Below are 27,158 nucleotides of genomic sequence, written 5' to 3'. Positions count from 1 at the left end.
CTTTAGCAGAAACCTCTGAAGTAAGAATGGCGGTTTGGAAAGCACCACATTCAAAAGTAAAACAAAAGAACATGCTGATTTCAATGTTATACTGTCCTTTTACTGAAGTCAACATCCCTGCCTTAGATTGCTTGATTATTGCTTTATATATGTTATGCATACGTTAGATGTTATGCAAATACAAAGGATCAGATTCTGCTTTCATTTCCATAAAATAAACTTAGGATGATTTCATGACCCAGCATGTTCATAACTAGGTAGGCCTATCATCCACACACACTGAAATCATAACCCAAAAGGCTTCAAACTCTCATACAATTTGTTTGCATACATGCCAAATACTATCACTATTGTGATAATTCCATTAATTCAACTGAAATGCCATTCTAACAATTCCTTTAATATTTAGCCATTCTTTAAAAAATAATTGAAGAGCTCCAGGCCCTCACCATTTTAGGAGCTTTATACTTACTTTGATCAGGTCTGTAATCTACATTTTACATATTTATCCTTTATATATAAACACATATGTACACACACATCTATATACAGATATATACAAACTACGATCAGATTTGATACAGCTCAACTTTAATAAATTCAGTTGAAATTTTTAGTAATACACTACCTCTTCCTAAATAAAAAAAAATATATCACTTATATCTGAACAAATTACACCTTTAGAAATTCAAGGTATAATGAATTAGCCTTCCAGACATACAAAAATATCAGTAATATCAAAGTCGTCTCCTTACTTACATTCTGCAAAAGAACATTTAACTCAAGAACATTGCAGCATAAAACCTGTATTTTGATTTGTATTCTCCCTATTCAAAGCTAGTAAAAAAAAAGTGTTGTATACATTATTTTAAATATTTCATTTCTAAAAAAAAGGCTTGTTAACATACCTATGAAAAATGTTATGCTAGTATTAATAAGTCTGAAATTGATATGTTAAAGCAATCACCCTAGATGTACAAGACAAAGGTTCAAAAAACCCAACACAAATGCAACGCAGCAGTCTGAGTCACTGGGAGGTGCTCAAGTTTCCTACAGTAAAATTAAAGAACCTTAGGAATGAGACAGGATCAGAAATAAGAGACACACAGAAAGACAATGCATATTTCATTAAAAAAAAAAAGAAAAAAAAGAAAAACAGAGATGATGCAGACTACTAAACATTTACATTTTTTAAAAAAGGTCAACATTTAAATGCATTTTCTTTCTCCTCAGGTAACAAGATGCTAACAAGAAGAAAGGCAGAACCCGTTTTGTGCAGTTCTTTGAAAAGACAGATTCAGCGCACGGAAGAAGTGACTGGGAAGGTGGGCTTATTTCCACCCTAGCCAATAAGGAAGACAAAATACCTTTGTGCTTGTCCCGTTTATGCTTTAGCTGTGCTGGATGGGGTCTGATTCTGGCTAGAGCCTGTTCTCGATGGTTCATAAAAATAGGACCAGGAAATACAAGGGGGCCTGAGGAGAAACATTTTGCACATGCATAGGAAAGCTCACAAAATGGAAACAGTGTGTTAAACAAAATTCAAATTAAAAGCAATGAAAAAAAATGAATAATAATTATATAATAATCTTGTTTTCCTAAATTGAAAAGGCCCTAAATAAAGTTGCCATTTCTTGATAATAAGATAAAAGTATTATGCAAAGAAAACAATAAATATCCCACAGTGACAGTTTTACCTGAACTTGTAAGTATGCAACTGTACTCCAAGCAATGGAAATACAGACTCACACTGCAGTCAAATTTGACAGCAAATATCCATTACTGTCTTTAATAGTTAAAAAGATTAATTATCATGCATTACATCCTACAACATTACATTCAAAATACTGATTTGGAACAATATCATCATAACAATAGTAGATTTAAAAAAACATAACCATACAACTGTTTGTAATTACCATAAAATGCAAAGTTACCACTTATAAAGAAAATAGCTATCCAAAAACACCTGTTCCACAAAGAAAATTATTCAAATAGTATTATTTTTTTCTTGTCTACTTACTAATTTTGAAATCTCTTTAAGTTATTTTTAAGGTATTTCCCATCTACATAAAGGTCTTCAAGAGATTTGTATTTGAAGAAAGCAATGACATATGTGTTTAAAATTTTCTCCAGACTACTTTTTCTTTTTAAAATCTAGACCCAAGCAGTGCTGTATTAAGTTTAATTGAGGCTATTACATGTAGATCATGGATCAGCAATTTGTTCCTTAAAACTGTATTTTTCCTCTATTTTAAAGGTTAAGCATGCCACTAAGAACTTCTTTGGAGGCATCTCCTTCTTCCAGAAGTCTCACATTCAATGGAAACCATGAATCAGGAGCAGCTAATTCTGCCGAGTGCCACTCTCACCATTCCACAGGTTCCCAGACCCGGTCCCTGTCATGTTACAAACAGCTTATTTGAAACTTTGAAAACAAGTATTCCTCCACCTTCCCCAAAATCATTGATACTCTATTTCCTTAGCTGAACTTTACTGACAAGTTAATGTAGGCTAACTTTTCATAAATGCCCGTTGTCTCAGATCTCCTGCTGTCAGCTTTAGTCCATCAGTTCCTTCACTAATAGTAAACAGCATGGAAAGAAATTCAAGTGGAAGTTAGGCCAAATCTATCTAGCTTTAGAACCTTCAGATGAAGAAAACTGTCTTCACACAAACAAGTTCTCAAATTTTAGCATTAACTTAAAAAAAGAAAATTAAAAATGTTTAAAAAATCCACTACTGCCTTTCCCCCAGCTTTGAGATGGATATATGTGTTAGCTAATATAATGGCCAAAATCCTCATTAATCATCTATGTTTCTACACAGAGCATAAATTTTTTTTTTGGTTGGTTCTACTGTGTTTATCTGGACTCTCTTTATCCCAGAATAGGTCCCCTTGTTAATTAAGAACTCCTTCTGATGATCAAGGATCTTTATTTGCTTTTGCTTTACCTTCATCTTGCAGATTCTTCCTTTAGTTGTCTTGCTATTGCTCCCACTTTTCACAGTCTCCTCTCAGTTGGAGCTTCCATTTAATAGATACATTTTTTGTAAAGACTACTTTCTGCCAGGCCACTTGCTGTGTTTAATATTCTAATTCCCAGTGTTTAGACTTATACAAATAAGTATGCCACACTTTCCCTCCAAGTTTCCCTCCACACTTTCCCTCCACACTTTCCTTTCCAAGTTGGAGGGGAGGTACTGAGGAGTATACTGAGGCAGAGCAGGAAAAGGCAAGAAAGGAGAGAGAGATGAATGACAAGCAGATTATGAAAGCTAAAAAATGTTTGAAGGACAAAAGATACAGGGGAAAGCTGGATGAAGAACAGGAAAAGATGGGGGGGGAAAAAGGAAAAAAAAAGAAAAAAGTAATAGGACTTGCTTACTGAGAAGTTCCTAATGAAATGAAAAGCCCAAGAAACAGAGAATGGACATGACAGTATGACAAAAGTGAAACACAGATTAGAAAAATTGCAAAAAGAGATACAAGGACTGCAAATAGTGTGGCTTGAAGCATGTGGATCTAAGATATTTGTGGGTGATCAAACAGAAGATGTGATCTCTAGATAACTTAGGCAAAAAATTCTGAAGTTCCAGAAAATGCCTGCGCAACAAGCATCCCGGGGACAAGACATAGCCTTGAAGGCAGCCTTTGGCATTTCAGTGTTAAGAGCAAAGATGGCAATGAAAGAGAGAATTTATGGAGCACAAAAGGAGTGAAGTACATTAGGGTGAGTAAAAGAACTACAGGAGATTTGGGAGATAGGGAATGTTTAGGAAGCACAAAAGGCTGTCAGCTCCAGTATGGTGCTAGCACACAGCTGCCTTTTATTGCCAAGCCACTCATCTGAATTACACTTCCCTAGTCAAGATGACAACTCTGTAACAGAATCCAACCTTCTGACCAAAGCAGGATATATCTTTGCTTTTGGATATTCCTATATACTCTACATTCCCACCCATTATGTAAAGAACCTAAATCCAAAATAAAGTTAAATGCAATATATCTCCATTTCATAACAATTTGTATCCAATCCATGTAACAGGATGTGCAAGTCTGTCCTCCTCTTTGGCTTTTTATGCATGCTAAATATGTAACACAATCATAATATGATAGGAAATGTGTACATTATGATGCCTGCATGTTCAGTATGTGCTGGCACAATGTAAAGTACCTCCCCTCCCTCCAAAATAACACCACAGGAAACAAAACACTAGAACAATTCATACAGACCATATCTGCTCTGTGCTTACATCTGAGGTTGCCTGTACAAAGGGAGCAGACTTTAGGTACTGTGAATTACTCTGGTGGAACAATTCAGCCAGGCATTAGACACTTCCTTTATTTTGTTTAAAAATGCCTGCAGAGTATTATTTGAAAAACTCTTCTAGAAGCCTCTAACATAGATCTACATGGGGAATAACAACCTACTCTCAGTTATTTTAGTAGCTCAAGTTACAGAGATAAGCCAAGGAGAGTCACTGGTAGACTGTAGTGTTGCTATTTTAAATCAGTTGCTGTACGATGCAAAATGACATTCACTCTCTCCCCTTATTTTTTTATAGAATGTTTTTCCATAGCTAAGCTGCGAGGTGAAATATCCCTAGTCTAGAAATGTCAAGATTAGCTTTTTTCTTTCTTGGACCTGCAGGATCCAGGCCTTTCAAGATAGACTTTGTCTGGCAGTGCATTAAGAAGATAAACAAAAAACCACATTTATCCACAGAAATAATTTCATTTTCTAGGAAAATAGAATGCATTTATTAAATAACACAGTCAACTACAGGAAAACATGCACGATTAATATCATCCTACGTGCACTCATGTTCTTTTGCATTCTTGGCCATCTAAGCCCTTACGCAGAACTATCAGAGAGTTTACTGTCTGATTTGAATTTATATCACACATACTTTGATTTCTTCTAGTACCTTTCCCTAAACAAATGCTGTTTAGCAAGCTGTTATTACAGAAGACTGAAATCAATGATCTCAAATGGCAACTTCTACACCAGTGCACTGAATGTAGCAGGCTACCTGAAAAAATAGTACACGACCACACAGCTGAAGATTGTATTAAGAGGAACATACAAAAGCAGTATAAATTAAGGTTTCACAGGGAAGTCCTAGGTTGGATGGCACTTTATGTTGTAAAACCCTAGTTTGGGCTTCTGGAATACTTGTAACAGAAAAAACAGACAGGTGTTGTTTGGTTTGTTGTTGTTTGTTTTGTTTTTTTTTAAATAATAATAAAATAGGGAAGCAAACCCCTAATACAGAAAAATAGTTATGTAATAGGTCAACAGGTGGTAAATTTTAAAGAAAAATATTTCAGAAAATGAAACTGGGGACAAATGCTTAGTTTCAGTTCTACTAAAAGTGGAAAACAAAAGCGGAAAACTGAGATAATGTCCCACCTCTATAGCCTTAAGGGAAACAAAACTTAATATTCCTACAAGGCAGGGATAATAGTTAAGATGAACGTTCTTTAAAATTGTATTTTTTCAGACTATGAGTAGCAATTTATTATTATGGCAGAAATATTCACAGAGCACGTCACTGCGCCGTGCAGGCAACTAAGGTTATTGTAGTTTGCTGCTTTTGTTCAAAACATTGAAAATAAAACTAGGATACATGCCTCCTCCTGTGTTCTTAAAGCTCTTTTCTACTGACACTTAAATCGTACAAATCAGATGTGGAACAAAAATTATTAGGGCTTTTAATAGGGGAAAAAGAGATGCAGGCTAGCAGATACAAGCATGTAGGGCAATTTGGGTGCAATAGTGAATGAGATGGAAGTAAGTTTTATGATAATCGTCATTTTGACACTTTCTTCTGAATACTTGACTTTGTATATATTGCTAAATAAATGTGAAAGATGCTTTTCTGTATATAAATACATAAGGTAAATTAAAACACTACATATAAACCAGAACTGTTCTTATTGAGTCTATTGCAAATCTGAGTTCTAACACTATAATAGAAATACAATCATTTCTAGTTTAAAAATCATTTTGTTAGCAGTAATCACCTCTTTCAGACAGAAATCACAAACTCAAGTACAACAATGTAATTTCACAGGCTCGTACCTGCTGGTCATTAAGGACAAAAACCTACACCTTTCTCTTGTAAGCATTCTTAAACAGAAAGTCATGTATGGATTTGATACTGTTTCAAGTAAAAAGAGTTTTTATTTGTTTGGTTTTGGTTTGTTTAAAGAAACTTTGAAACAAATATAACCTCCAGGTCCTGAAAGCATCAAAATAAATATTTAACTAGAACTACAGAAAGAAGCTGCACTACTATCTAATGAAAAATATTGCATTTGAATAGATAGTTCTGATGTATATTTAGGTATATGTTCAGCAATGAACAAAGGATAGTGTTACTGACAAACTGATTTCAAGCCAATAGTGGCTTGGGCAGATGTTAAACAGATTTATATGATACTCAGCCTACCACAGTAAAACTAATTACTGAATCAGTTACACTTCAGAAAAATAAAAAAATTGCCCAAATACAGGCAGCCTCACATAATATTGTCTCAATACATAGCAGTTTTGACTAAAAAACCCCACAGGAAATTGATTAGTTTTTGTTGTTCCAAGTAGAGTAAGATTGAAGGAAAATAATTTTCCCTTTCTGTAAGGGCATCAGAAGCTAAACCTTGGTTAATTACACACCAAATCTGTATCTCAGTAATGATCATCTAAAGGTTTTTACATCACAGGCTGCGAAAGAGTAGTGGTGAAATAACAGTGAAGCATGAGACCACTTATTATCACCATATTAAGAGTTAGTTCTGTATTTTTTAGCTTATTAGTTAAATACAGTTTGTTTAAAAAGATATTTTCAATCCTCATAGCCTTCTGAAAAAAAAACAGAATTATCTTTAAGCAATAAATTGAAATCTTTGACTACTTCTAAATTATCTCACTTCAAATATCAATCTGAAAGAGTCGCAGGAACAGCTTTCAAGATTAGCTCACTCAGTAAATGGTAATCTTCGGTTCATTACATTAATTGTACGATGTGGCCCAGGGATTTCTGTAATCCATTAAGGCATAATTTAATGCCCCCAAGACTGAAAAAAAATGGTGTTTGATAAGAAAAGAAAAATAATCTAACCACATTCTGAACATATTCTAACACATTCTAACATATAAAACTTCCTCATTACCACGGAAAAGAATAAAGTGCAACTACTTCGATGCTCATCTCCCACCACTCCCATCAAGCTCTAAACCAGCTTGAGAAACAACAAACCAGAAGCTGAGAGACAGTGAAAAGCTGGAAACATCCATCAATAATTATGTTGGGAAATTATGATTTAGCATGGAATCTGTGATTAATACAGCTGGCTTTATTTCTCAAGAGGTCATACACCAGAGTCAAAAATGTTGAATTGATTTTGAGCCCTCCTCACTGCTCTTGCAATAGCCATTAAGCTCGAAGCAGAAAGAAGCAGCTGAGTGAAGTACCACTTTCACAGTCATACTACTACTTTCCACTCTACCACTTTCACAGAAAAAGCAGCAAAAATGTTCACCTGAACACACTGTACATACTTGTTGCACTGAAAAGAGCAAAGAAATATAACCAATATTAAGAAACTTTTAAGTTTTTTGAAATAATAGATTTATTATCCCAAACTGAAACACTTTTTCCACTGTTAATTTTAAGGACCTAATTTGTCACTAAAATAAAATTTGTTTCTTGAGTGCAGCAAAACGAATAACCGATTCTAAACATAAAAATTATTTACTGGTTACAATTCTATCATAGCAAGTATAATCTAATCTGCTGTGACTGCCATTACAAGATAAAAAACAGAGAAATCTGCAGCATAAGCACCTAAAATTTCTGAAGTAAGCTACCACTCAGCGTGCTGCTGCTGAACAGCATATATACAGGACCCTTAAACAGCAGCAGGCTACTTTGACTTGAAAGATGTTTGAGAGATGAGTTAACTGCTCCTGATTGCAAATATAACAACATTTAACTAGGCCATTGATATTGTAACTATTAAATGGCAACTACTTCTCCTTCCCAGAATACTGAAATTCACACTTTATATTTGCAGAAAAATGCAAATAAAGATGAGCATACTCATCTTCTTCCATACAAAAGACCACAACTGACCTCATGAAGGAGTTAAATGATTGTCATACCTGTAGACATAACCATCACTTTCTCCCTTAATTCGAGTGGACCACTGGAACATATTTTTAAATCAGAGGTCACTGTAACAGGACTAAATTTGGAGCTTTGGTAAAGAAACACAAACAATTAGACCACTTAAAAACCTGCAGAGTGAAAACCAGTATACTTCCAGCACTTGTGCTCTTATACCTGTCCTAAACTTTACCCCTATTGCAACACATTAAGCGGGCAAATGAGTGAGAGGTTTCTTTATGATTGTTTTGCTTTGTTTTCTTGCTTGTTTTAGGAATGATATATTCCTCTATTTACTTAAAAAGCTTTCATAGTCCTCTTGCCTATAAGACATTCAAGATCTACTGAAAGTACTTGTATTGCATAAAGGTCACCAATTGTAACTAAAGACTGATCAGCAACGTTCAGTGATGGATCCTATTCTTGACTATCAAAAACTACACATGCTTTGTTTCTCACTGATCAGGCATAAAAGAACAAAAGCCACACATTAACACACTACAACCCAGAAATCATAATCCTGACAAACAAAACACTGTGTACCTGAAGGAAAGACCCTAACAGAGCTAATCTGGCCTTTAACTGACTAGGCAGTGTTTTCAGAGAAGTTGAAAGGTTGAAACCTTTCTTTGGATCTCTAAATTGCTACTTCATTAGCAAGGATTTGTTCAGTTACATATGCACAAACACTAGAACTTTTTGGGAAAACTAAGCAGTCTGCCTATTCTTTTTACCATTAGTATAACTAAGTATTTTCAGGTTGTAAAACCTTTTGCACAGCAAAATGAAAATCTAGTAGATTATTTAAATGTTCTTGGTCTCTCTCATGAAAAGAGCAACATCATAAGAGTTCAAGAATGGTGCTGTTCTTTCCACCAGCTCACGGAAAACTGCAGCACTTGGATGGAGAAGCAACAAAGCTCCAACTTTTTCATCTGATTATGTAAATGAAGATTGATTATCAAATCAAATTTTCATACCTGATTATGTAAATCAAGATCTCTAAGCATTTGTGAAACACTATGCTTAGTGCAGGAGACTAATCTCCAACCCTTCCAGCTAGACATACCCACTACCTCCAGTAGCCATGTAGGTATAGAATGTCAATGTTCTTTTGATACAGAATATAATATGGATGTGTGCAACAAACTGGCCAGCATTATCTTTTTAGCTACAGTCCCTATACACCTATCAAACCAACAATAACAACACATTCCTTATATTGGTTGCCTGAGATGAATCTGTTAGATCTAAAACATGGGGTTTTTTTAAGAGACAGATGGCATACAAAAGGGATACGTCGCTCTGTTTCTACTTTTAACCACAGAAATGGAAGCAAACTGAAATCTTTCTCTGCTGCCTTCCCCCCCCCAGCTGAAATTTACCTCCCAGCTCTGTCATCATTACCTTTCTGGGCTGAACAGCAGCAGTTTTCAATAATATCTGGGCATTCAATGAGGATTTAAGAAAAAACGATTGTTAGCTGTACCTAATATTTGCCAGCAGTATGCAATGCAGCTCCAACATGACCTAGACAAAGGAAGAAAACAGCCTTCCCCTCTCTACCTCACAGCTAAAATTAACCACAAAGATTCAAAGAAAAATAAATATTCCATCCTTTTCCACGTGCATAGGAAACTATAAGCTTTTTCTTCCTTGTTGCTCCTTACTTGTGGTAAGACCAGTAATTTCTTACATGCAAATGAAATAAAGCCACACTTTGCCCCACAAGGTTCACTGGCATGGAGTCTAGGAACTAAGTTTGATCACAATATGTATTTTGTATCTGAGTAAAACCAGTACCTAATTCCTAAAAGGAGAATCAAAATGGTATTTACTAACAGAGCAGGAACTTGAAGAGCATAAAATGCCAATAAAGTTTTTTGTCTTCTCAACACACAATAATCTTACCAACCACATCATCATGCTTCCTTAAAATATTATGATTTATATCAGTCTAAATCTCTCAACTTTATTTACCAGATTAAGACACTGACGTATTTTAAAACAAAGAGTACTGAAAATGTGTTGAAGTACATATTGTTTGTGTGGAAAATCAACAATAATTCCTGAGGTAGATAATACACAAGGCAAGAAAATTTTGAAATGATGCAGTGTTTTGTTGTTTAATTCAGTCAGCGTGTCAATTTTTTCATGCTATTAAAATATAGAAAAGTTCATTTTATAAAACAAGAAATTCTGCTTACTATTATACAACAGAAATCAATAATTTATAATAATAATTAAATAATTTTTATTATGGGTAACTAGCACTGGACAGGCTTGCAGTCATTTCAACTCTATGTAAAAAAATGCTTTAGCATCTACATTTTAAAAAACTACTATTCAACTAGGAAACAGCAAAAAATTAAAATTAACTATATAAAAGTGATATAAAATGCTACTCTTCACCATTAAAATTCTGATTCTTATGAGTAGACTTTGTTAAACATACGGATTTTTCACAATTTTCCAAAAGCATGCTAAATAACATAAGCTAGCTATTTAGGTTCCAATTTTTGTTTGGTTACTGTATTTGCTCACTGGAGCAAAATTAATTAATTTCCATTCTTAGAAAACAGACTAAGAAGTTTGCTTAAACTATTCAAGCTTCTCATCAATAAGAAAGTCACTTACCTCTTCCTTCTTCCAATCTATGTCTCCTATTTACACGTTGCCGTTTTTCTTCTTGCCGTAACTGAAGGTGTTCTTCAATATTAACTCCAGGAACAGGGACAGCTACATAGATTAAGAAAATAAAATATGTAAAACTATCTTTAAAAATTGCTATGATGGTGGTAAACCCTAGAAGAACTTAAATAAATGAAAACAGAAGTCTACTTACTACCTGCTCTTTACATGGCTCTGACACAATATTTAGAAATAAAGGAAGGAGTTGAATAAATCGGAGAAGAGTTTTAGGCCTTATCTCTGAATTTCCTGGTTTTCATGAATCTGCCACAATTCCAACATGACTGAATAGTATTTAGTACTTACTTTCCATTAGGCTTATACATATTTATATTTAATTATGTGTTGTCATGGTTATGTCGATTTTTCCCCAAAAAGTTTCAGAAAGGATTATTATTAAAACAAGCATAAAATTGCTTACGTTTTAAAAATGTTTTAAAGAGATTAGATATTTTTTTAGTTTAAGAATGCTTTACCCACTATATGCTCTGTGCTTACTAAGAAGCATGCAATTACTTTAATGCATGTATACATCTGTATCTAAATCTGACTTATTTACCAAACTAGCTAATTTAACAGGAATTTGAAACAAACTGATAAACACTTTTTTAAACAGAAAATATGACTTGAATGAACATAACAATAAAACTACTATAAGCACTACCTTTTTCCAATGTTTTTTCAGCAAATTGCAACAACCTAAAAAAAATATACCTTGTCCCCAATATCAAACAAAAACTCCACCTGGAAGCACTATCACTTTTCTCCAGACAAATGCGGTCAACCAGTTCAATGCCCCCACCTCAAACTACGCCAAGCCCAACACAGGACCGAGAATTGTCCTGCTAGGAGAGGAGTTAGCAAAGCGGAGGTTAGCACAAAACCCATAACTCCTCCCTAGTCATGCATGAGAATAGAGCTGTGAAGCAGAGCTACTATTGCCACATTCACCATCAGTATAAACCTACTTCTGTGACAGCCATATAGAAGCAAATTACATTTAGAAATATCTGGATGGAAGTATCAGGAATGCACAGCGAGGTTATTTGGGGTCCTTTGTGTTAACTTATCAAGAGAACCACTTCTAGTTTCTATTTAACCTTTGCTTGGGGAAAAAAAAATCCCACACTCAAAGTATAGCATATAATTTGCTGTTACTACTATCCCTGCTCCCCTCCCCCCCCGATAAATTGGCAAGATATATAAATATTTTAAGTCACGCATCTGATTATTTTATGGTCCTTTTCTATACCAGATACTATATCCATACATCCATGCAGGATTAAGGGCTCTATGTACATCTAAATATAAAAAAAAAAAAAAGGAAGGAAAGTCTGATCTCCAAAAACCTGTAACTGCGCAGTTGTAAGTAGAGAGAACACAATATTAAAAATCCTGTGATAACAGATCTTACAAGGCAAGATCCCAAACTGTATTTTCCAATAATCATACCAGTTGGTATTTTTTCCCCCCTAAGATGAGTTTATTTGGGGAGGGGTGGGTGGGAGCTGGGAGGTGTTGTTTTTTTTTTTTTTTTTAAAGTAATTTCCACATTCACAGCAGCTCTTTCTCTCTGAAAATTTCTAAGAGAAAAAAGAAAAAAGTTTTAAAGAAACAATATTTCCCATCTTTTATGTGACTGCAAAAAATTCTGATAAAAAGATTACAGAAAGATTTTCAGGCTATCAAAAAAGGACAAGAACAACTTTGTAGTATCAGCATTAATATCATAACCGCAGAGGTCAAAATGGCACACGTCTATAGCAAGGGTAAGTTTAAAATATTTCACTTACCAGAATGATCCCACTTTGCTCTATCACCAATAAATAAATCTGCCTGATAAGCAACATTTTATCTATTTTAACAATATTATACTAAAACTGCCCTGTACATCTTAGAGTTCAGGAATTTGACTGGAAAGAAACATCTGCATTACTTAAGATACAAAGTTTTATCATGCAGAAGAATCAAAATACTAACTGAAACATTAACTGAAAAGAACAAACCTATTTCTCAGGTAACCTGTTATTCCAATTCAAGTTTCAAAAGTCAGCAGTGGGCTTGAGTTTATTAAAGGGTGTAAACAGATGTACTGAGGGGGAAAAAAAAAAAAACAAAACACAAACAAAAGGTGCAGTAAGAAAGAAAATTAAAAGCCATCTTGCTAATTTCACATCACTTACCCAGCAAGAGATCTAAAGGTATCATCTCTTTTACAGCATCAAGGATTCCTCTTTGCCTTGCTTCCTGGCCATCCAGTTCTCTAGCACACGCCTTGCAGCAGCCACATACAGCGCAGCCCGATTCACCTGAGCCACAGCCACAGATTCTGCAGCAAACAGAGTTGCTTTATCACTACCTTTTATTTTTGTGCATTACTAATGGCTTGGTAATTAAAACATACATTATTACTTTGTTCTATCTGTGGACATGTAATTTTTCCTAAGATAAACAGAAAGTATAGCTAGTTTAAATCCTAGCTGCTGTTGCACGGTGCCAGGGAGCATACACTGACCATACATATCTGAACTGACTTCTCAGCATTAACTTTTCTTCATTTAATTAAACATACACCACATGAAAACATGAACAAGGAATCAATGAGCACATGAAATGCTGGAGAAATAGTAATGGCAATATGTAAAGCAGTGGCCCTTTATGCAGCTCAACCCTGAAGTAACAGTTAAAAGCAACTGGAACAGCAATATAAAAAACTTCCATCATAGGACAAAGAAAGATTATCCCAAAGCCAGCAGCTCTGTCAAGAGACAGATTATATTAGTGTTCATATTCAACAGCTTCTAGTAAGGAACTATATGCTAAAGAAATGTAAAAAAAAGCATTTAAAACTAAATCACCTGCAACCACCACAAGCTATTTGCAAAAATTTTAACCTACTTCTGATTTTAAAAGCACAGACTCTTCTTAGATATAATGTTATCTTAGATTGAAGTTTAAGAACACATCAACTCAGTTTACATTCAACACGTGCTTTAGCCATTCAACACACTATAGCAAGTATATTTCCATATGTTTGCTTACCCTCCAGGTACTCTGTCAGGACGCCCACTACTAACACAGCTAGCTCCATAGCCTGTGCAATCTCCACATACAGTGCACACCATGCACTGCTCCAGCTTCCATTTATGCATGCCTGGAGGACACATCATGGACTTCTCATCTTTTTCATCCAGTTCCTCTTCTAGGTCTTCATCCATTGCTGTTGCCATGTTCTCAACTCCAAAACCTAATTAAGATATTGAAACAAGAAATAGCTGTTTTCTGAGGCCAAGAGTGGCTACTGAGGAAGCTGTGAAGAACACTCGCAGATCAGATTTTAAAAGGAATGACTAGACATGCCTGATTTGCATGCTCAGCCAGCACAATGACTCTTCTGAAACCTCTCTGAGTATGGGCTGGGGTATATATCTAGGTTTCACAACTAAAAGGGAAATGAAACATTTATATTCAGCATACAAGTAACAGATCATTTACTTGTCATGTATAAAATATTCCAATCTGACAAAGGTGAATAGGTATAATTTTTCATATCTATATTTAGGTCTAATGTAAATGTTCAGTTGTGTGTAGAAAGATGTAGACTTGCATTCATGCTCTGTTTAGGCAAACAACAGCCTCAAGACTGAATGCAAACAAGGAAAGGTAGAAATTTTTTTCTTACTAGGACAATGGCACATAGTAAGACAAGGAGTGATGAGGTTTGGGTTTATTAATTTGTTTTAAAGAACAGTTGTTTCACCGATAAAAGAAAAGTAATTGAGATATTTTTTTTTTTAACATAACTAAGTTTATTAGTATGTGCAGATCACCTAACAGTTAAGTGAAAGCATCCATACCTGTTGGGTTTTTTTTAAGCACATTGCATGTACTTAAGCTTTAGTATTGGAATTATATTTTATAATAAAATTCTTAGCTATGTTTTCAGTTTTGATTTTCCAGATTTTCAGATCTGGAAATTTTCAGATTTTCCAGAACACAAAACAAAAGGAAAAATCTAGGTCCCTCACCTTTTCCTCCCTGGCTCATGGAGCCTGTGTCTCGTCCACACTGTCCTTTATTATTTACGCCAAATGTCCAAACTTCTCCATTCTTCATTAACACACAGGTGTGAGCTTTGCCCATGGCTACCTGAGTCACAAAATGGCCTTTCAAATCTGTTACTAAACCTATAAGACATAAAACAGTTGAGTGGTAAATCGCACTTTCTACCTGAGAAGGAAACTTCAGCGATGTAACAAAATTGCTAGTGGATACTGACAATTTTTAAATTAACAGCAAGGGACAAAACCAGCAGATATAAAAAACAAGTGCTAGAATAAGAAGTGAAAGGAGAATTAGGCCTAGGCTATTTGTCCTGCAAAGAAAGGAAAGCCAAAACCAAACCAAACCCTGCTGCAAATCACTTGTTCTGAAAAACAATTCTAAAGGAGTCATAATAACACTGGAGTTTATTTCTTTAATATTTTATTTAAATTGAGATGTACTGGATCACCTGCAAATTCAAAACAGGCTGTCTTGTGAGCAGAGAAACATATAAGGCCTGGTTTCCTGCAGCCTTTGTTCATAACAAAACATGTCTCATTTCTGTGACTTTTCCCTGTGTGGCCTTCTAGTGTCAGATTAATACAACAAATGATTTTTTTTTCCTCCTTAGTGGAAGCATTCTCTTGGGTATTTGTCACCAGTGCTGCTATATATTTTTACAAAACTTAAGGAAACTGTCTTCTCTTTCTATTCTTCTGTCATATTTGGCTGAATCAGCAGAAATTCAGAAATCTATTAGGAGAGTAAGAAATACACGAACATCATTTCCAAAGGCTAAAAACTTCCAGACTAATTTCAATTACTCCAGTTGAGAAATCACTTAAAAGACAAATATTAACTTACTCGTACTATCAGAGTAAATGGCGTCTTTTCCAAACATGTAGAGTTCTCCATCTTTTGAAATTACAGAACTGCTTCCATTATTGCACGCTGTAGATATGACAATCTTTCCTTCCATTTTAATAATTTTTTTAGGCTTATATGGTTTTGACTGTCGTCTGCTTTTAGCTTTAAATAAATAAATAAATTGCAAGTCATTCCACCAAAAAACCTTCAAAGGCACAATAACATTTGTTTTACAATTAGGGGTTAGTTTTCAGACTGCTACTGAAAAAAAAAAATCCATCTGTATGATCTCCTGGTCTAATTTTTACTGGATTACACTCGTTTCTTTCAAAAAATTAAATGGCAAGCAAAGTCACGATTAGGTAGGTATGTTTCAGGAATGATTCTTAAAGTTTTTCTTTTATATATATACTGAACGAACTTTATGAACTTTACAAAGCAGTGCATAGTAAAAAAGTTCTCATTGCCATCTGAGAATATATATGACAATATACCCACAATAAGTTCACAGAGAAATGTTACACAAGTTCATTTTTTAAAAAGAAAAATACTAAATTTTCTATTTATTAAAACCACGTTTAGAAAACCTTTGAGTCATAACAGATTCCCTAAAGAGCAAAAATGGAATAAAAAGTAAAAAAAAAAAAAACCCCACCCCAAAATCATTGTTTGCAATTGGAGCAGTGACAGCATAGGTAAAGACTGGATAAAACTAATAGCTACCATTACTGCCTGTGAATTTTTGCCCAAGGCAGAGAACTGCAGCTACTTTCACTTGCTGACAATTCCCAACTTTCTACAAAGAACACACACCCACCCTGCTGACAGAAAGCCAGTCTCCCTGCCCAGGTTTAAAAGAAGTCAGGAGAAAAAAATTAAAACTTGTGCATATCCACTCTGAGCCAAATTAGAGTTACAAAGAGAACCAGATGAGTCAGAAGAGAGTTGAACTTCTAAAAGAATTCAGAAAGGCCTTGATCAGGTCCTTGAGCAGATTCTTCAGTAAGCAGATCTAGTAAGCACTAAATCTTCTCACCTAAATTTTGCTATTTTAAGCAAAAGCAGTGACAGCAATTTACTTCAAAGTGCTAAACTTCTGTTTCATCTGAAACTGTAGGTTAATTAAATATACAACAAAAAGAATCAGTTTAATTGTATTTTGGATAACTTCCCAATAGTTGCGCAAAGAAATCTTGAAATTTGTGCTTTTAAATGTATTTCCTGAAATCTTTTTGTTTGAATCTCTTAAATTTACTCTGTGTTTACTGGAGAAAGTAGTACGATTTTCTCCCACACAGTTTTCGGTAGATCTGCATTTCAGAAGACTCTGCAAAGTTACTACAGCACATATTAAGTTCGTTATCCAAAGACTTTTACACAGGAGTACTACTATTAATTTCCTCTCCCTTGAACACATTCAAGAATCCACTCCATAATGCATTAACAAACCTTAAAATATGTTCTTGCCTGTATTTTAGTTATATTACATGGGAAAACCCACACATTCTTGGGGAATACTGTAAGTGTAATTGACCTTTCACAGGAACAGTAAACTAAATATGCTTTGTTTCTGCATGAGCTATGCCAAACCCAATGTACGCAGCCCACTGAGTTTTTGTTAACAACTCCCTTGAAAGGTAAAACTACACAACTGAGACAAAGCTGGATTCTACCGCTGCTGTTTATCAAGATTTTAAATCTATTTTAAAATGCTATTTTAAATCAATTTTCAAATTCTAACCATCTACTACTACCTAAAGACTTGAATTTTATACCAACATTTGAGTGTTATTTACCATATTTCTAACTGATTGCACTGAGTTCCAAAAATTTCAGGCTTACTAAATCTGTGTTTAAATTCTATGGCTAGGAGACCGAACTTATCCACAAACCTCCTTTGTGAAAAATATATTAATTTTAATGGTAGCATCAAACTACACTATTAAAACAGAAGATTATTGAGAGATTAATTTGGATTTGAGTTAGGCTTCAACACTATATGAAAATGCTATCTATGAAATATACATTACCTTATCCTATTAAAATGTACACATCGTGAGGCTGACAACTCAAAAATATCAGCTTTGTTTTAAGATCCTCAGAAGCTAGGAATTTTTCAAAACACATTCTTTACTTTTTCTTTTTAATTAATCTAACACAACGTAACAGAACAGTCTGTTTCCTAAAGTGAAGTATTTAATTCAATATCACAGCAGATCATGACTTTAGGGCACCTAAAGCCATCCTTCATTGTCTTATGAAGTGTATTTCAACCTAAACACACAACTTTAGAGATCAAAACCAGGAAAATTGTTAATTTTATATTGAAGATGCATTTGTTAGGCTTAAGATCAAATTAGTTGGTCTTCTCTAACGCCTGAAGAGTTCTGCTTGATCAAGAACAGAAGAACGTGCTTCTACAATTTCTAGTCCATGTAACCTCTCCATTATTAGCTGGCAAAACACCCGTTTCCAAAGATCTCTACAACAACAGTGAAGAGGCAAAAGTTTGGCTCTTCCGTTTTTCAAGGTCCCAGGCAGACAGCATGACCTCTAGATCAAACTTATGACTGCCTTTTCGCAGAACAACTCTAAAATAGCACTCCCACCATACAATCCAAACTGTGGTAAAACTGAGATCAACATCTCTAGCTGGGAGAGGCAGTGGCATTAGTTGTCAGGACCTGTGGCTGGCGTAAAATTCAAACCCAATGGCATGCTTACATGTTCTTGGAAAATGTTAACACTCTTCTTTTCAAATTAAAAGGTGGTTAATAAGCTTTTATCAACCATTGGTCAAGCAAGCATAATACGTACTTGATTCGCCATCCTCTCCTTTACTAGCAGAACCTGTGAAGAATATGCTTCCATCCTCAGCAACAAGTAAGGCATGCGAGCCATCATGTCCAACAGAGAACTGAATAATCTTTGGAGATTTTGTGATTGGGAGTTCAACCCATTTTCCTGCTGAAGGACCACCTTGTTTGATTCCAAGGCTCTGATATTTACCAGTATAATAAATCTAGGAGAAAACAGTTTATAATTTTCAGTTAGGCCACAGCACTTTAAATTTGCATCATTTTTAAAGTTGCATTGTTTTTAAATCCTGTCATTTCAAACCATACAGAACTCCTCCTGATATTGTTTACACCATTTCAATATCTCTATCCTAAACCCATGAATTTTGACTTAATGGGGGAAACATTCAAATTAGATCCTGCTTGTTTTGAAATGTGCTTTCTACTGTGCCACAGAGTTAGTTTTCATATATAATTGTTTGGCTAGATGAGTTGAACACACAAGAACGAACTGTCCAGAAGAAACTGCTCAGAGGAAACTAAGCATTTAAAACACTTAAGAGAAATGTCTGGTCCACGTAAAAACAAGATGGTATTATAATAATAAAAGTAATTAAAAATACCAAATTACTACAAATTTTAATATGCTTCAACACATTTTTAAAACCTACTTTCAGTAAATGTATAATGGCCACTGAGTAGATAAACAGTAACACAGAATAAAATACTTCACATGAACAAACACAATACTACTGATACAGATTAAAAAGTTTTGACTAGAACCATGCTCCTCAACAGTACTATAAAATGGGTGTGTTAACCTATGTGGGCACCTAAAGCCATCTTTCATTGTCTTAGAAAGTATATTTCATACCTAAACACACAACTTCAGAGATCAAAACTAGGAAATTTCTTAATTTTATATCGAAGAGGCATTTGTTAGTCTGAAGATCAAATTAATCTGTCTCCTCTAATGTCTGAAGAGTTCTGCTTGATCAAATTCTGTTCATACTATTAAATTTTATTAGGAAAAAAATAGTTAAGTTTATTTATGAACATTTTCATCAATCTCACTGTTTTGATAGCAGCAGAGCAAGGCCTTCATTCCAATAAAAGCCACACAATTCTGAACACAGGAAAACAAAGAGCTATGCTTATACAAGTAAAATAATACTTGTTTCCCAAACCAAAATAGAAACACAGTAAATAAAGTAAAAAGACATAGTAACAGTAAGGAAAACTACTTCTAAATTTCAATGAATATGCAAATGCCTCTGAAAAACACCCTCCACTGAGCAGAACCAACATATAAAATCATTAAGAATAGGTTTAAAGAAATCAATTGAAAACTTTGCATAGGGGAAGTCAATAATTCTCTGAAGGATCGGAAAAATCAGGCTGGGATTTAAATAAATGACTATGGCCAGACTGCTTATGGAAAGTTATGAGGTAAAAAATTTTGCTAATGTGCTAATACATCATTTGTAGACAAAAGGTAATTTTAATCCCCCAAATCTAAAACAAAGCCCCACACTGTGTCTAAGTAAGATTAACTGTAGAAATTCCTATAAAGTCAAGCCACAGATTTCTCAATGGTTCCAACACCATCAGTTTATGTTTTCAAGTAACATTTGCCTTTTTCCCTTTAATGTGGGCTCTGAAAATGTCATATAATGTCATATACAATGTCATATACAGTCATATAAATTCATTCTAACATACTAAGAAGGCAAAAAGGAATTGTGGAAAATAACAACTAAATTAAAAAACTTGAAGAAATACATCGATACAATTTGCTGTTTACTATAGAACATTTTCAGTACCTTTCCACTAGCAGTTTTCATCAGTGCAAACTCTCTTCCAGCACCAAGGACAGCTGATTCCTCATCAAACCCTGTACCTGTGCAAGTAAGATTGCATTAACCAGACAGTTTCACAGACCAGTTTATGGACCTAACTCTGCAAGAGAGAGGTTGTCACAACAAAAGTTCTAAGAAAGTTACAAGTGAAACAAAGTTTTCCTGCTACAAGAAGGCTTACTGGGCTAAACCTGGCAGAGTTGCTCAAAGAGGAAGAAAGCACTAGCATAAGAGCAACTGCACTTGGCCAGACAAAAGGTCCACGTAGCAAGTATGCTTTTGTTCTGATAGTGCCAAAAGCAGACACCTAACAGAGGAAAAAAAAAAACACCCAAAGCAAAGGCCAAGTGATATTTCTCTAAAATACCTTCATAGACACCAACAATTTTGCAACTCAAATTCTGATGCAAAGGTGGTTTCCATGTATTTGGTATCTTACAATGCATTTCTTTTCCATTAATCCAGCCAGCAGTCCTTTTAACTTTTCTTAACTTTGACCCACAGCAAGAAGTTCTATACCTTAACTATGTTATACGAGCACTACTATGAAGTCAAAGCTTCAAACAATTATATATTTATCATACAACTAGGGGAAAATACTGAAAAACCATGGATAGTGCTATAGACAGAAAGATGGTTCAAAATTAGTATGGATTACTATGAGTCAAATAATGCTTAAGCAGTTTCAACCCCTTGTACTTCTCCACGTGTTTATAACGGAGCTACACCTTCCTGCACATAATAAAGGCAAACAAAGGGAAAGGTAGTGTTTCAGTTTTATTATTTGAATTACTAGGCTTGTTATTAACCTTCAAAGAAGAGGACTTACTGATAATGTGCAAGTCTTTCTCCAGATCAAACAATGAGATGCCACAGGCATGTAAGCATTTTCTTGCAAGCTTAAGCTGCAGTTCTTGTTGCAGTACTGGCTCAGTACTTGTTGCAAATATTCGTACTACAAAGCCATCCTGCAATAAATAAAAGATATCTGGTTTACACTGTATAATAAATGCATTAATTTACTTTTCAAGGCCTATGTGCATCAGTATAATACTATTTCAGAGTAAATTATCAGAGGATACATTGATAAAGTAACATTTATCAATGAGAGAAAAGAAGAAAGTGCCAAACAGGAAGAGCTGAAGATAAGCATCTGACAGACCTTAAACATACATTGAATTCTATGAAAACACTATGAACACTATGAAAATAGTGAATTGCTATAGAAATAATTAACTCTGAATCTCACTATAGAAATCTTGCTTTTTTAACTATTCATATCTTTTAATCCCTCAACTTCTCCTGATTCAGAACCCAAAATTCTGCACGCAGTTTAAGAGTAACTGCTTTAAAATGTAGCTAAAACAGATTTCTGTTTACAAGTGCAGATGAAGTATCTTCATCTGGCCATGTTAAAAAAAAAAAAAGTTGTTCTGTAAGCAGGGAAATGGATTAATCCTGGTTTTCTTATAGTTGCATGTCTGGCATCTCTTGCCAACCCTGTCTCACCCCACCCCTGCCCCATCCCTGTTTTACAGCTTTCTCACTGTCAAAAAGCAGTGACCAGTCCAGAACTAAGAATGTAATAACCGTCTGCCAAACAAAGCATAGAACAGCTAGAACTGGTTTGCCCCTAGTAGAAGAAGTTATTTGGGTTTCCACAGCTTTGGCCAACAGGCGATTTTAATATAAAAATCTATTGGAATGTAGTATCTTTCATACCTCTTCTATTAAATCTGGCCGAAATTTGACAACAAATACCAAGGCAATTACAGGAAATTAAATTAGGAAAAAAATTACAATTAAGCTTTAAGAAGCTTATCCCACAGAGACCCTGTAGAATAACATGTTAAAAAGCCATTATTCCATGTATAAGATTTTTTTCCTCAGAAAGAGCAAAGTTATTCTTAAAAGTTATCTAAAAAAAAAAATCAAAAAAAATCCATCACAAATCAAAATTGTGTGGATAAATACCAAAATACTGCTCCTTTATGCACAAATATGGTGGTTTCTCATTATCTCTAGTTACACAGATTTCTTCCTTAGTTGTGTTAGTGAAGAAAAAGCCAAACATTAAGCAAAAAGGAAGCTGTAAGTACTGTAAAATAAATCAATTCAGTCGAGAGAAAAATAGTTTACCCATCACATGTAACACTTACATCTCTAGATGCTGCTATTTGATTAATATATTCCCCATCAGTGAAAAGGATATTCTGCCCTTCAGTATGACAATCTGTGAGAGAAAGATGAAGTGCACTGTATCAGTTGATATTAACATACATACACATGCTGTTCTCTGTTTCTGTCTAATTCATTCTCGTTACAATCAGACTATGAGAGTTCTAGTTTGTCTAAAGAGAGATCATACTGTTCTGATAACATGTTATTTTATGCTAGGATCTCCTCTCTCACCAAAAGCATGTAATACTGCTTTGTCCCTTTAAGAGTTATTAAAGCACTTTCCATTGTATGAAATGTAAGGGGTTACCCCAATATTTAACTGTAAAAGCATTTAGTATTCACCTGTGAGGGGTATTCTAAACTATTATAACACAATTAAATTCTAATTTTCTGGGAGTATTAGTCTTTTTCTCCTTCCCTGAAGACTTGTTTTCCCTTTTTTTTTTTTGTTAAATAAGGGCCATTATCTTTAAAGAAAAGTTTCCTCAGTACCGAAATAAATGAAACAAACTTTTAATTATTCATCTCATTTTTCCATTGTTTATAAATTTCGCTGAACTATTAACTGAAAACAGAGGGGTTTTTGAAAACTATAAAGAATATACTTGAATGCATCACACATTTATTGATAACAGGTCAGTTATTTCAAAGAAAAAAGGTAGGGAAAGAATTCTGCCTATATTAGGGGAAAAAAGAAAAAGACCACTTTTTCTACAGATTTATAAGTATGTCCCTACACCATCTCTTCTTCCCTTCCTGCTCTGCTGATGGAGCTACCAACAAAGAGATTGACATTACATGGCTTGTAAGGTGTTGGTTTCATTGATTTCACACAGGAAAGAGACCTCTTCCAAAAATACTACAGGACAGATACTTTACACTCTAAATGTCTGCTTCATAACCTGAACAAAGATCCAGTATCAGTCATTTTATTTAATAAATTTAATGCTAAACGAAGCACACATAACCAGCATAACCTTCCAGCATAACCAGCAAGTTTGTTATTTTTTGCTAGCTAGCTGGAGTGTTTTATTAAAAATAATACAGCTGAAAAAAACCCACAGTATTCAGAAACCCATAGACTGGTTTACTTTTTCCTGCTATACTGCCCAGTCCAATACAGTATCTTACCAGGAATAGAATATGCACTAGGTGGCCTTCTCTAATTATCACATCTTGAAGTAACAGACCTAAAGTAGACAACCTCCCCGTTAGAGCACACAGAGGTATGAATCACAAAGAGGGTAAGAGGGTAACCAGCAAGCAGGATGGAGAACGGCAGATACACTGAAGCTTAAAATATTGCTGTCTCAGAAACAGTCCCAGATTTAATGACCAAAGTCAGTTCATGTAACTAATTCTCTATGCTGCAAAGTGATATTAATGATAAAACAAGAGTTGTCAATAACTTGAAGAGAAGTTCCAAAAATAATCTAAATGACGTTTCTGAAAGGTTATAGGAAGTTCGTAAGTATTAAGATCCCATGAATGGCCGAAAATTACATGCTCATATAAGCATAACAGTAAAGGAAACAGGATATTCTGGCCACCAGTGGGTCCATATTACACTGTTTGGCCTATTTCTTGAGTCATTTCAAGAAAAGGTGAGACTCCCAGTAAACATTTTTGGGGGCTGTTTATATGTTTGGTAGGTTGTTCATAACAGAAATTTGGAACAGGGATGCTTTTTTTTTAAAAAAAAAAAAATATGTTCTTCAGAAAACTTCCTGAAAATTAGCACTTGATTAGGTAACATCCAGGCCCAGCATTAAATATCAAATTAATGGGGACAGTAGCAAATGGAAGGCAAATGGAATATCTGCAAAAAGTAGCATAGTATAGTGTCTCAGCTAGCAAGGAGCTCTTATGATCACCTGTAGTCTTATTCAATCTGACTTTGCTAATTACTCTAGGAACAAAGATATCTAAGGTTTCTGTCTGGAGATTACTATAACGGAAAGGGCTTATGTTTTACTGAAAGGACATAACTACAGACATCTGTTAATCACAGCCTCCTTAGAGGCTTCAAGAGATGATGACTGTCAAGCATCACCTTCCGTATTTATATAGTGCATCCAGTGCCTATTAATAAGTACTCTTGAGCTCGTCTAGACTGCCCTCAGTTACCAGTACTTTTCAGACTAAGTGAATAGTCCTGAGCTCCAAGATATTCATGTGTAATTTCAAGGAACAATGAAACCATATACCATGTAACTTCAACTTCTTCAGCTGAACATAGCAACCTTTCTCTAAGGCATGTAGTAAGCATTACTGTTAAAGAAAAAGTCAAGATGAAAACCTCCTCTGTAAATTCAGGTCCAACCACCTAGAAAAGTCTCATATAACTCAGGGATTCTTTTATGATATTTGGACTGGGAAGACAGATCCACAGCTCAAGGACAGTGTATGAAGCTTGGCAAAGGCATTAGATACAAGAATGTTGATACAGAGTCTGGTAGTTCCAGATACATTGCCAGATTTGCTAGACTATCAGAGCAGAAAGACTGCCCTTTGAAATAGAAGTTTATGGTTTCAAGAAGCTGGTGGATCCTACTGTCTGAGAAAGGAGAAGATAATGTTCCATAGCTCACTGAGTTTTCTAAGGTCACATGACTTCTAGCTAGGATCAACTCCTAATCACATCTCCTAATGAACTCCTAATCTCCTATGCATCCCTGTACGAATAAATACAAATACCTTATTTAAATGCATTATCACCAACCCAAGCATTTGAAAGAGATTAACTCCAGATAGAGCCATGTCTGAGTACCATACCAACTAGGAGGAAATAGTTGGAGTCATACCAGTGTTCAGCTGTTAGCAAGGCTAATGCCCTCTAGTTCTATCCGGTGTGGTTTTTCAGAACTACAACATGCTGCAAGTCATGATTAAGATTACAGTGGGGCAGCCACTACTATTTAGAGTTATGTACCTACTCAGATTTCCTCAGGATAGGTCACATATCCTCCCCCTACCTTCATTTCTTTCCTTCTAATGGGAAATAGAAATAACCAGAAGTGAACTCCTTTGAGTTTGTCCTAGCCAAAAGAACAAGCCGTATCTGCTCAGAATATAACACTGAGATAAATGTGTAGAAATGCAGAAAGTAAAGCAGCAAAGTTCAAGGGCTGAAATACAAAGGGTAGTAGTTATGAAGAACATCTAGCATCCACTTTGACACCACCACAAACTATACTAAATGCAATTGTGTGGAATAGTTTGAGGGATTTCTGAATGGGTATTCCCACAGTAGTAAGATTTGCTTTTGCCCTGAAAGATTAATATGTTTTTGATTAGAAGGCATACTCTTGTTTAATTTGTGCCTTTTTATAGTATAAACACAAAGCTGTCTTGCAGAATGACACTTGTCACTGAGATCTGCAAAAGAAAGCTAACAGCTTGGAGGTGCAGACTTTTAATGTGCTCAACTGTCTCTCAAGACTCGCATGAAGAGCACTGATTTGTTTACCAATGTTAACATAATGAAGGACCTCAAAGAACCCTACTGGTTGAAGAAGCTGCCTTCAGGTGACAAGAGTGGAAAAACAATCCTACAAGGCATTTATCAGGTTCTTGAATGTGCCCTCACTCAAATTTCTCATACAGCCCCACAAAGACCAAGCAGCTTAGACATCCACATTTTAAGGACTTGCAGAAAGTTGCATATACTAGATTCTACATTCATAGTTTGTTTCAAAAATTACTGTTTGTGTTTGAAATACAAAAAGCCTAGAGAATTTTTCTGAGGTTTCAGTCAGCACCTTATTTATGTTAGCATACAATACCAAATCTTTCTTCTGATCTACAGAATAAACCTGTCATTGTTCGATCGAAAGATATTCTTGTGCCCTTCTACTGTTTACATGAGTGGCTAAGAACAGATGTGTTTCACCAGGAGGCCATTAAAGCATGTTCCAGGAACATCCTCATTTTCTAAAGAGAGACCCAAGTTATGAGGCTTCTCTAAAAAAAAAAAACAAAACCAAAAAAAAAACAAAAAACCCAAAAACCAAACAAAAAACAACACCACCCCAACAAAAAAACAACAACAAAAAAAAACCCAACAAAAAAAACCCCCAAACAACAAACCACAAAAAAAATCCACCACAAACAAAAAAAAACAAACAAAAACAAAACTATAAAAAAAAAAATCCCAAAACAAATAAAACAAAAACCCACCACCAATTTAAACATCAGAAGCATGGTCCATCACTGTGTTCATGAGCCTCCTTAGTTCTTTGGATCCATTTCTACCTATGCTAAAAACCAAATTGTTTTAGTCATAATTCATACCTACCTACCTGTAAGAGATACTGGAAACAAAGTCATATCTGAGCCAAATGCTCAAAGTTCAAACAAGGAAGAAATAAAAATTCTTCAAGAAGGAAGTTAAGCTCTTGGAGTCTTTAAATTAAGATGACCATGCATTCTAAAATGTTGCAATATTCTTCCAGTAGCTGGAGTAAAATGCAAGACCTCTGAATGAAATACTGCAGCTGGTCTAATGCAGCAAACCAAAGTCATAAAAAAGCAGTCTCTTTGT

At 34.9% G+C, this 27,158-nt stretch overlaps 1 protein-coding gene across 20 annotated transcripts in view; it reads right to left on the bottom strand.

Moving 5' to 3' along the window:
• The window catches only part of MYCBP2 (MYC binding protein 2), a 209,376-nt gene that overhangs the window by 132,333 nt on the left and 49,885 nt on the right, over positions 1-27,158 (bottom strand). For 19 of the 20 annotated variants that reach the window (XR_012040402.1, XM_072850013.1, XM_072850015.1 and 16 more), the window contains exons 9-18: positions 22,594-22,667; positions 21,264-21,402; positions 20,399-20,475; positions 18,595-18,799; positions 15,775-15,939; positions 14,895-15,053; positions 13,909-14,113; positions 13,050-13,195; positions 10,813-10,914; positions 1,368-1,475 (exon numbers count right to left, since the gene is read on the bottom strand). Coding sequence is in view for 19 of the 20 variants with exons in the window: in XM_072850013.1 (XP_072706114.1) it covers positions 1,368-1,475; positions 10,813-10,914; positions 13,050-13,195; positions 13,909-14,113; positions 14,895-15,053; positions 15,775-15,939; positions 18,595-18,799; positions 20,399-20,475; positions 21,264-21,402; positions 22,594-22,667 (1,380 nt within the window). In the remaining variant the exon portion in view is untranslated. The remainder of the gene's footprint in view (positions 1-1,367; positions 1,476-10,812; positions 10,915-13,049; positions 13,196-13,908; positions 14,114-14,894; positions 15,054-15,774; positions 15,940-18,594; positions 18,800-20,398; positions 20,476-21,263; positions 21,403-22,593; positions 22,668-27,158) is intronic. The other variant, XM_072850024.1, reaches the window with a different exon arrangement.

This window comes from Ciconia boyciana, chromosome 1 (genome assembly GCF_034638445.1).
Source record: "Ciconia boyciana chromosome 1, ASM3463844v1, whole genome shotgun sequence".
NCBI lineage: Eukaryota > Metazoa > Chordata > Aves > Ciconiiformes > Ciconiidae > Ciconia > Ciconia boyciana.
Note: the sequence above shows the minus strand (reverse complement) of the source record. Positions and strands in the feature narration are given on the sequence as shown.